Source organism: Pan paniscus, chromosome 5 (assembly GCF_029289425.2).
Source record: "Pan paniscus chromosome 5, NHGRI_mPanPan1-v2.0_pri, whole genome shotgun sequence".
Taxonomy (NCBI): domain Eukaryota; kingdom Metazoa; phylum Chordata; class Mammalia; order Primates; family Hominidae; genus Pan; species Pan paniscus.
This window is the reverse complement of record NC_073254.2, coordinates 153475106-153486948: the sequence shown is the minus strand read 5'-3', so window position 1 is coordinate 153486948 and position 11843 is coordinate 153475106. Positions and strand designations below refer to the sequence as shown.

At 37.9% G+C, this 11843-nt stretch overlaps 1 protein-coding gene and 1 long non-coding RNA gene across 13 annotated transcripts in view; one reads left to right on the top strand and one right to left on the bottom strand.

Annotated features, from left to right (window-relative positions):
- EYA4 (EYA transcriptional coactivator and phosphatase 4) overlaps positions 1-11843 on the bottom strand; it is a 289717-nt gene that overhangs the window by 25546 nt on the left and 252328 nt on the right. For all 10 annotated transcript variants that reach the window (XM_034962872.3, XM_055114130.2, XM_057302596.2 and 7 more), the window contains one exon: positions 728-817. In XM_034962872.3, the coding sequence (XP_034818763.1) occupies positions 728-817 (90 nt within the window). The remainder of the gene's footprint in view (positions 1-727; positions 818-11843) is intronic.
- LOC129398051 (uncharacterized) overlaps positions 4457-11843 on the top strand; it is a 152522-nt gene continuing 145135 nt past the window's right edge. For all 3 annotated transcript variants that reach the window (XR_008625781.2, XR_008625779.2, XR_008625780.2), the window contains exons 1-2: positions 4457-5303; positions 9974-10099. This is a non-coding gene — a long non-coding RNA (uncharacterized LOC129398051). The remainder of the gene's footprint in view (positions 5304-9973; positions 10100-11843) is intronic.

Sequence of the window (11843 nt, the reverse complement as noted above, 5' to 3'; positions counted from 1 at the left end):
ATTTAGTTATTTCGAATTCTATTATCTGAATGTCTAATAACCTAGGTCATTAGCACACAGATGGCATACCTTATTGCAGTACACATTCAACTACTCTGAGGCTATTTTTCCTTGGGTCGTTTCATTTTGCTGTTGTTTTTTATTTTCTATTCCTCTTATTTGCCATTTAGACACTGTCTTGCCATTTGAGGTTGAAAATAGAAACATAATTTTTAAAATGAGAAAATAAATGCATTTAAATGCATCAAATGTGCTTAAATAGTTCTAGCACTGTTTTATCCAGAAGGGAAAGAAACGGGGAATGATAATGTTAGCTAAAGTTAAGTTTCAGATTATCCACAAAATTAATTGATCCACGCTATCACCATGAATAGTGTCTGTGAATATCGTTTAGTGATTAACCTAGATAGGTTCCGGGTTAATAATCTGGAAGAGCTAATGCTGAAACACTAAAAGAACCAAGAGTCATGTACAGCTGTGGACAGTAAGGACAAAGCCAACAATCTCCTCTTCGGAGACATTTTTGTTCTACATATGTATTATTCATGAACACAAATTAACTTTCTGCTTATATTTGTATATACAATTTTTCCTCTTGACAAGAACTTTATGCTTCTCTTGAGCTGAATTTTTATCTTTCTGTTTTCCCGAGGTTATCTACAGATACAGAAACCATCTAAGAGGTCTGGTGTTGGATACAACTATTCGTACCTTGTAAAATTCTTACCTCTAAATCATTAAAAAACAAATGAGTATCAGCAAGATTAAAAATCATTTCTTCCATGCGGAGTCCAAGGGTTACAGCCATGGGGGGATCCTGTAAAGAAAATGTACACATAATGAGGTAAAATTTCAGTAAGCGTTTATTATTAAAAATATTTTAAGCACATATTGCTGTGGTGGAAGAGGGAGGAGACTGCATGGGTTTTTACTGAAGATTCAAAAGATTTCTCAGTTTTCCAAAAAGGTGACTTTCCAGAAGGTTCAGACATACCAAATGCACAGACACACCTGGGAATTCAGACATACGTAACGATGACTCAGCATACATTTTCACATAAAGCTGTATGTTAAGGAGAGAAGGAGGAAGGAAATCAGCTAGTTCATATGACCCAGTTTACATATAATCTACGGAAAGTATTCTCGAGAAAGGTATTTGGATGGGGTGCTGAAGAATGGAGCAAACTTACTAAAAAGAAAGGATATCTTTTTAAGAATAATGACAAATAATAAGAATTAAAAGATAGAGAAAAATAGGTCAACTGGGTATTTATAGGACTTGAGTAGAGAATGTTATCTGGAGGTGAAACAGGAAGAGCTGGCAGAGGATGGTGTGACCATCACTTAATTTTTAATTGCATTTTTATCAACAAGGTAAGAGGAATCTCCCTATCCAAACATGTGTAGAGTTTGGTCTAACCTGCATTTGACTAAGGTTGAAGAAGGGAGGGGTGAGAATAGCTAAAAGAACATTAGTTCTCTAAGTGTAATCCAGGTAAAAAATATATGCTTTGGGAAGTGATGGGGTCAGTAAAGAGTTAAAATGACTCAATTTTTGTTTACAGAAACCAAGATATTAAACAGCAGCAAGAAGTCGAAAATCAAGACCAGAGTTGTTACTTTACCATAATTAACTGCAGCTGAAGGCCTAGCATCAAGAGATATAAGACTAAAAAGAAAGGAGCATTTGGGGATAGGGATGGGAATAGGGAAGTAATTCATGCTCAAACATTGTGTTTAAAATTATCAAAGTTGGAATGATGTCTAAAGAAGAACTGCTCATAGGTGCAACTCCGAAGATAAGAGAAAGAAAAAACCTGGAAGGGACAAACCCTTAAAATTTGAGACCAGATGGGTGTTAGCAGGGAGAAGAATAAGGTTTTGAATAAAGCTGACAAGTCTAGAAGGATACTATTGGTTTTGGCTGGGAAGTTATTTTGGAAGACCTCAGAGGGTGATTTGGGTTGAGTGGCTGGGCCAGGAGCCAGACTGCAGGGATTTGAGAAGAGAGAGCCGAAATTGTGTTTTCAACGTTCTAATAGTTGGCATTTCAAGAAATGTATCTCAACTTGGGGAAATGTAATGCAAACTTTACTCAATTTATGATAAGAACATGCAACCCAGGTCAGGCCAAGCAGTATTCATCTACACCCTGAACTGATTCCATTTGCAAGGAGAAACCACTCTTCATTCCACACCTCCACTATGATAACCCATTTTATTCCTATATTTCCTTTCATCATGTTTTGAGGGGGAAGCCCTAAAGTGTAAACATATTTGAGATGTCATCCCGTGTTCTATAGCCAAGAAAACCTGGAGAATAGGAATTAAATGCTAAGAAAAAGGCATTGAGTGCTAAGGGGTCACTGGGGTATGAGAGCTAAACTAAGACGATGTGAGTGAAGATAGAGACAAGATAATAATACGCTGGATTTCAACATAATTTTCTAATTGTTTACATCTTCTCATTTAGAGATTTATGTGGATTTCATAGGCAGAGATTCTCATTTCTCAGTAATGGATGCTGACTCTTCACATACCTGATGGCCTCCTGGTATTATGTCATCCGGTAGCTTGACTGTGCTGCCGGATTCATCCGTCTTCCAGTGACAGAACCATTTGGGACTATATACCCAAAGATCAAATCAGTTCTGTTTTAGCCAACAAACATCCATTAAAAACAAGAATAAAATTATTAATAAGTAGGCCAGGCACGGTGGCTCACGCCTGTGTTCCCAGCACTTTGGGAGGCTGAGGCAGGCAGACCATTTGAGGTCAGGAGTTCGAGACCAGCCTGGCCAACATGGTAAAACCCTGTTTCTACTAAAAATACAAAAATTAGCTGGACACAGTGGTGTGTGCTTGTAATCCCAGCTACTCAGGATGCTGAGGCACGAGAATCCCTTGAACCTTGGAGGTGGAGGTTGCAGTGAGCCAAGATCACGCCACTGTACTCCAGCTTGGGTGACAGAGTGAAACAGTATCTCAAAAGAAAAAAAATATTAATAAGTGCCAGTTTGTGTCTCAAGGGGTTTCCGAGCTCAGAAGGGCCCCTTGCTCTGTTTCCTTCAAGTATAAAATTCTTTTTTCTTCATTTTGTTGATCATGTTTTTGTTGAAATAAAATCTCTAAAGGTTGTGTAAATTTAAAAAAAATACATTTTGTCTTTTTTGGTTGAAAAATTCCTATTATTAGTCTCTGTCTTTTTGGCAGGGTTGGGGGAACTAGGCATTAACTAGGCTGAGGATATTCTATGAAACTATTCTGCCTAGTCATGGAACCATGAACAAAGTCTACAGAAATATCAGGAAAAATCAAATGTAATTATAGCATGAAAACATATAATTCCATTAGTGACGCTCTGTGCTTTTGAGGAATGTTCACTGATGCAAGACAATAAAACTGAGCTCCACACTAGTCTGTTATGTTTCTGATGAATACTGCCCTAAAGATATATATTTCAGATAGGAGTTCAGAAATATCTGATTTAAAAGGTTTTCCTTCTGGAGACCAGGTTGGTTAGGCTCTTATCCTATGATTTGCCAATTTTTCTTCTTAAGTTTTAAATACAATTATTGAATTTCTTATGTTCATTCTTCACATTCTTTGCATTTACAGATCAGATTTATGGGGATGGGAGAAAACATACTGTTCCTTTTGATTGTTACTTTGATCAATTCCATGCTTCTGAAGTACGTAACTCTGTGCTACCCAAACAGTGATAGGAAAATCCATGAAGAATGCATTTTGTACATCTGATAAGCATGCAAACAAGCATAATTTTTTTTAAAAAAAGCAAAATGCAAGAATCTGCTAGCAAGCAAGCATGGCATGTGGTGTGATAAAAACTGTAGTTGAGCACTCCACTGGAATGCAACCCCACGGCACTGGGAGGGCTGGTCATTTGTTTTTCAAGCTGTGGAGATTCCACATCACACACTCTGTGAGAGCCAGGACTTAGTAAGCATTTTGGCAAAATATCATTTGTAACTGGGAAAGTTTAGGTTTGTGGTTTGCTGGAGTGTGAACTAGCTGTATTTTACTAAGCTTTCCAGAGAGCAAGGCCTATTGAAAGAGAGATGTTTCGTCAGCCATGCCAAAGTCTTGGCACAGATGGGCCAGGGCTAGTCATGCCATCAGCCAAGGAAAACCATGCCTGTAAGAGGTAGTGATCTTGTTTCTAAGAGAATGTCTGGGGCAGGCTTACTTTCAAATATCTAATTTTAATTTTGTTTTTTTCCAGCTTACTAAGTCACTGGGACAGCTAATTCTAAGTGAGCAGATTACAGCAATGCATTTTTCCAGCTAAAGGACTCACAGATCCAAGAATCCCAGAAAGATGACTGGACATTTGGTGGGTGTAGCCTTAGCAATGCTGGGCACCCTCCATCTTGCCAAACTGCTGTGAGGGAGATGCCAGCACCTGCAATTCCACTGTTTTATCAGGCATGTGAGAATGAAACATACTTCTGGATTGAACCCAAGTTTTATATAGAGATGTTTGCTCATTTTCATTAGATGTTTGTAGAATTATGGGCACCTTATGAATCAAGAGTTGCTTTTTTTAATTTGCATTTAAGTGTAGTGAATGTTGAGTTTAGGGTCTAAAATGAGGTGATAGCAAAATCTTGGATAGAGGAAAAAAGTGGGATAATAAAGGCACTAACAGGGTTTTGTGGAAGTTCTGATATATATTATACATATTATAACAGTTCCAAAAGGTTCAAAGTATCTACAACAGAGTTTAATAGGAGGCAAATTGAAATACTGCCAATTTATTCCGTGTACTGCTCTATCAAAATACTGAAACTATTCCCCAGACATTTTACTGAATACAGAGAGAGAGAGAGTGAGAGAGAGAGAGAGAGAGAAGAGGAAGATGAAGAAAATAAATAGCTCTTGGCCTTTAAAAGTGTGGTTCTAAGCCAGATGTTGCCAGTGTATAACCAAGGCAGGATCCAGTACAGCAGTTCTCTAAATCAAAATACTAACGCCTATTAGCCATGTGAACACAGAGCATAAATTGGAGCCAGACTGTCTGTCTACGGGCCTCTGCCCTGCATTGGGCCATCAGCTGGAATTCCTCCTCTAGGGACACACTGTAAAAATATCTCTGGAGAGGCAGCAATTATGTATTTTTAAAGAAACTAAGGACTTTTTTTTTTGTTTTTTAAAGACATCAACCTCTTGAAACAGTTATTCTTTTGGGACCTGTAGCATATGTGTAGACATGTGCACACAAAGATAGAAGATATGCAAGTTCATCATGGAAGAAAGAAGGCAGCCCAGCTCCATGAACCAAGGTGGAAAAAGTTACTGGATTTTTTAGAATACATATACTCTTTAAATCATAAGAGATAAAATGAAATTCAGTCACAAATCAGAACAGAAATTTTACAATTGTGATACTTGTCTATGATGGATAGGTAGTGGGCTTACAAGTTCTTAGGAGGAACTGGAAAATGGTTTCAGGAACATTCATTTATTCATCATATATTTATTGAGTGACTAATTATGTATTAGACACGTTCAAATTCCAAGCAGAGAGCAGATAACCAAAAAAGCAAAGCCCGTACCTTTATGTGGTTTATATTATTACTGGATGAGCTATCTGATAAACAGACAAGAAAACAAGGGAGTATAAGCATTTCAGGTGGTGATCAGCTATGAAAGAAAAACCAGGACAAGCAGATACAGAAGTGATGAGGATGAGTGGAAAGGGCTAATTTAAAGCAAATTCAGAGAAGCCCCCTTTCAGGAGGTAATGGCAGAGAGAGAAACAGAGGCCTGACAAAGGTGAGGGAGCTAGGTATGAACAGGTGCGATAGTAGCGAACATACGCAGAGCCCAGAGGTGAGGAGTCTGTGTGTGAGAAGAGGGACCCTGACCAGGGAAGGGAAAGGAAACAAGGATTTTAAGAATGCAAGAGTGCTCCGCTGAATGTACGTGAGAGGCCCCAGCAAGATAAGCCAAGAAGGAACACTTGATTTGGCAACAAGGTGGCTCCTCAGACTTGGCAAGTGTCATGTTATGGCAAAGCTGGAAAGAGCAGAGAAAGAGAGCAGTCACCAGAGGGGAAAATGGGCTCAAGAAGCTCTTCTAATGACAGGAATGTGACAGCAGATACGATGGTGATGGGAAGAATCTAGGAGAGTGAGAAACTGGTGGCTTAGCGAAAGAAGTCCTTTCAGGAGTCGATTCTTTGGGTAGGTGAGGGAGCACGGAACCAGGGTGCAAGAGAGGTGCAAGAGACATCTATGGCTACAGATGTAGGAGGCACGGATTTGGTGGTGCAAAGATGACAGAATTCATTTGTTTGCTTTTTTCCCCCTAGTAATTGAGGAGGTCTGTACAGAATTGGGAGAGATATGCTTGCTCTCCCTTCAGCTCTTCAAAACCTGCAATAGGAAGAGTTCATGACCCCAAGAGTGCTTGCACCCACTTGAGATCTGTGGCAGTCAGTGGGGTTTTCTGATGGAGAAATAATGGGGAAAGGATAGAGAGGCGTTATGGAAAAGTAGGGTTATAGTGGTACATAAGGAGGACTCCAAGCTGGGAGGATGACATATAAGACAGGAGTTCTCAGACTCCACCATGCATGGGGAACACCTGTGGAGCTTTCACAATGCCTGTTGCTCGGGCCACACCCCATACCAACTAAATTGGATTATCTGAGGTGGGTCCACGCATCAGTCATGCTAAAGCTCTGCAGTGAGTCCAATGTACAAACGAAATTGAGAGTCAGCAGATGACAGTCTTGCTACTCAAAGTGTGGTTCACAGACCAGCACCATTGGCATCATCTGGGAACTGTTAGAAATGCACACTTGTAGACCCTTCCCCAGATCTAGTTTGCCAGGTAGTTTAACAAGATTATCAGGTGATTCATATACATGTTACTTTTGAATAAATACTGGTCTATAAGCTATTATAATGAGAGACTGGGATAGTTAAGAAAAATCAGAGCTGGCATGACCTTCTGGCTTTCCAAGAGTTAAGCCTCTGTGGTGCTTCCACAGGACGGCTGGACTTGAGCCAGCGTGATCACTGAGTAGAACTGTGGCTTAGTATAATTTCTCGGGAACTAGACTTCTCTAGAGTTGCTTATGAGGAAGAGTGCCTTTTCCACCCTTCACCTCCATAAAGATCATTCTGTGGACTTAACTTCAAGGACCAAATGTCTGATGGTGTCTTTTTCTTAGTAATGTAGCCAATTACCTGCTGGGGAGCTGGTAAAGGTGAAAAGCTAGCACATTTTGAATTAAAAGATTTTGTTCACAATTCAAGTGTTCAGTGTAAGCAACCTATTTGCAGTTGAACAGTAGTTAATGTTGTCAAGCTTAAATTGTGTGATGAAGGGGATCATCACACAACTTACCACTAGAGGCTTCTACAGTTTCAATCAGAAGGGAATCCAAATGTATTAAACTAATAACAGAATAAATGTACTTCAAGGGGGGAATTACAGTGGTAGTACATGGCAACAGTGTAACATGGTACTTGGATGGAAAGAAAAATACCATGTTGGTGAGAATGACTGTGGGAGGATGGGCTAGAAAGCACAGGGCCCAGAGAAAAGTGGCAGAGCAGAGGTGGCAAATACACACACCTCACGAGGCTCCTCAGGACTCCAGGAGAAAGGTGATTGACACGTTAGGAGATGGCTATAGGAGGAAATGCCTAGGAGAGGGTTGATGATGGTTAAAGAATACTTAAGGTAAGTTAATGTTCTAATCCCCCACCTTCTCAAGATATGAGATTAAACGATCATCAACTGAGATCAAAGGAACTGAAAACTTCAGGGCAGGTTACAGAAGGCTGCTCTATGTGTTTTTAAGAGATTAGTTACCATTATCTCTCTGGTATATTAGCTTCAAGTTAATCAATGTGATGTCCTTTCAAGATCTTTCCCCTTTTCTAACATAATTCCAGCAATGACTTGGTAAAGATGGGCTTAAATAAAAGTTAGTAATATATTTGGCTATTCATGAGATCACGCAGAGCCATTCCATTTAATTTTTAAAAGAAATTCTCAAACATATACTCAACACGAAGCTCTGAAAGGGGAGACAATAGGTAGCAATGATTCCCCAATTCCCTAGGGAAGAGTTTGAGATATGTCACTGTCTTTGATTTGGCTTTATTTTCACATGCATATGTATGATATTTATGTACACACTATATACATACACATGCACACACAATCAAACTTACTACAAGCTACCAGTAAAAACATTATGCATTTTTTGAGGCTTGCAAATTCTGTAATCATTCCTTTTATATAATATATACCAACACCACTCTCTAGTCACCCTGGCATAGTGTTACTTCTCTGCAACACTGACTGACTCATATTACGAGGTAAAATAACAGATACAAATATAAAATGCAAATTTCCTTAGAAAAATTCAGTTTCCTGTATTCCAGATTTCCTTGAAACTAAATAAATAGGTTATGCTTACTGAATGTTTATTCTGTGGTGAGTTTTAATGCATTAACTCATTTAACCCTCAGAATCAAATTACTACTTTTATTATTCTCCTTATTTTATATACAAGACAACTGAGGCTCATAAATGCTAAATAAACTACTCAAGGTCACATGGGTACTAGGAGGGAGAGGTAGAATTTGAACTCGGGGTCATTCTCCCTCCAAAGCCAGAGCCCTCTAAGCATATGGTGTTTGTTAGCACTGCCATTAGGATTGCCTCAGATCCATGGTTCTAACACTTGATTAATTCTATTACTTTCTATTAAACCATGTTGGTTTTCTTTAGTCCAAATGCACAAACATCAGCATTTATCTTTATGACTAGCCTATCATTTAAAATCCAGCCAAATGCTATGTTAGAAGTATTTTTCTGCACAAATGTGTGTAGACTGTTCAATATACAAGCAATCAATTGATTAATTCTGATGAACATATTATTTCGCCAGCACTGCTGTTAATATGAGATGTTGTCTAAAATAAGCAAGCAGTTTGGGGAACCTGAATCTGAGTTTCACATTATCAGGCAACCATTCACTTTTCCTGCAGTTCCTTCACTTTTTCCCCGACTTGGGCTATTTCCTCTGTGTCCTTACTGTGGAATAACTTTAGAGTATCATAGCTTCATAGCACATGATACATTAATGATCCAAGAAAACCAAATCCCTAAAGCACAATTTATATAGCTTTCTTCACCCTCCCCTGAAAACAAAAGGAATCACTGCAAGTTATCGGTAAAATGATATACACAATCAGGGAATAGAAATAAACTCTAACATGATGGATGATTCCTGGTCTACATCCTGTCGAATTTACAAGCTCCTATTTTAGAGTTTTGCAGCACAGACACTGTACATTGCAATTGGTGCTCAGCTGCAAAACCCATCACCAGCCTCATAGCAGCAGGGCTCAGATAGCAAGGTTCCTCATTCACCATCGTCAGAAATGTCCAGGAATAGTTCTTCTTGGAAAAGACAGTGTTGACAATTGAACAGGGTCAAAAAGTGATAACCCATTAGGAAGATGCTTGGGAAATTCACATAATTTAATTTATAAATGGAAGTAGAATTTTCCAAAAGTTTTTTTTAATTAAAACACAAAAGTTAGTTGGGACAATTTATGGGTAAAAGGTCATTCCTACATTATTGTGGTCCACACATTTTATTTTTACAGGTTGTGGGGAAAGAACACGAGACCAAAGAATATAGAGATTAAGAACCTGCCAAAGAGATACGGATTTCACTGATCTTGCCACTTATGAGCTATGTATGGTAGTACCAATCAATCACACAGGGTGATGGGAAAAGCTAATGAGAGAATGCATTTCACAGGACACTCAGCCAAGGGCCAGGCGCACCGTAACCAGTAAAAAAATGATACTCAGTATTGCCCACTAATTATGGGTGCGGGGAGAGGAAGAAAGACAGGTAGATATGCAGGTAGGTATGGTAATTTCAGGATATGATTGACATCTCTTGTCTTCATAGGTGCAGCTCCCAGCTCACTATACTTGAGGCCACTGCAGTGCCACTTCACATGGTGCAGGAGTAAATATTGACCTTGCAGGTCTGAAAACATCTGCCTTTAGTTATTTCTCATTTTGGAGAAAGAAGGTATATTTTTATGAATTTTCTCTAACCTAGGAGGTAGATGATAGTTTTCACCGTATAGTGTCATTTTTATATATGTACATTATCTCATTTAAGCCACCCCGTAACCCCTGGAAGGAAATGAATTATAACCATTTTCAGATGAAACAGGCTCAGAGGTCAAACAGTTTGCCCTTAGGCACAGCCAGGCACAGGAGGTCCTTCTGACTTTTAGTTCAGTGCTCCTTCAGCTAGTCGACTGCCTTCCAGGCTGTATTCTGAGCAAGCTCCAGGATTCAGGAACACCTTTCATGGTGACCAAGAATGATGGGAAAGGGTGGTCATGTAGGGGAAATGGGATCTCTCCAGTCCCCCATCTGTACATTTTACCTAGAGCAGTTCTGCCCTTAGATGTTCTATACAGTGATGCTCTCGGTCATATGTGTGTAGAGGAATCTCTGGCTAAAATAATCAAAAAAATCACTATGCTATACCAAAATGTTGTTACACTCTAAAATGCATATTGTGGAAATAAGACTGATCTAAGAAATGAAAAGAATTAAGGACCCATAATAATTTTAAGGACCCATAATAATTTCAAGCTTAGACAATCTTAACACTACAAAGGTCTTTTCCCCCCTCCCAGAAATAATGGCTCTGGTCACTTTTGTTATTAGCAATGCAAAGTCCTGACTTAACTAATCATCAGAATAACCTTATTTCAGTCAGTCCTCAAGGTTATTACTGATGACATTAGGGAACTGAGGGATTAAACTTAGTTATAGAGGATTCTTTTAAACATCTCATGACCTTTAATATGGTAACATGCATTGAATGGCTATAAAATGTAAGCATTCCCTAAATCTATTTGACCATGGCCTTTTCTCAAAGACTATTAATTAACATATTCATTAGTTTGCTCAAGGAAAAAAAGTCTGGGAAATACTCCACTCTAGTGGTTCTCAAAATGCAGCCCAGGACCATCAGCTTTATCTGGAAATTTGTTCCAAATGCAAAACCTATGGTCCCACCTCAAACCTCCTGAATCAGAAACTCTGGGTTGTAACGCAGCAATCTGTGCTTAACAGGCCCTGCAGGTTATTGTGACGCACACTCAAGTTTCAGAAGCACTGTTCCTATCTAAGGCATGGCCATTCTTACTGCATAGTGTCTCCTAAGTGGTCAACTTGTGTCCACTCTTATTCCTCTAAATTCTATTCTCTGCATAGCAGACAATAATAAACCTAAAACTCCCCAACAGCTTCTCACTGCAACCAGAAAAAACCCAAACACCTTACCATAATGAAGAGTCCTTGCCTGGTCCAGCCCTTGCCTACCTCTCTCTTCTTATAAATAAATGAATATATTTCTTTATATTTATTTATAAATAAATGAATATATTTCTTTATATTTATTTATAAATAAATGAATATATTTCTTTATATTTATTTATAAATAAATGAATATATTTCTTTATATTTATTTATAAATAAATGAATATATTTCTTTATATTTATTTATAAATAAATGAATATATTTCTTTATATTTATTTATAAATAAATGAATATATTTCTTTATATTTATTTATAAATAAATGAATGTTTCTTTATATTTATTTATAAATAAATGAATATGTTTCTTTATATTTATTTATAAATAAATGAATATGTTTCTTTATATTTATTTATAAATAAATGAATATGTTTCTTTATATTTATTTATAAATAAATGAATATATTTCTTTATATTTATTTATAAATAAATGAA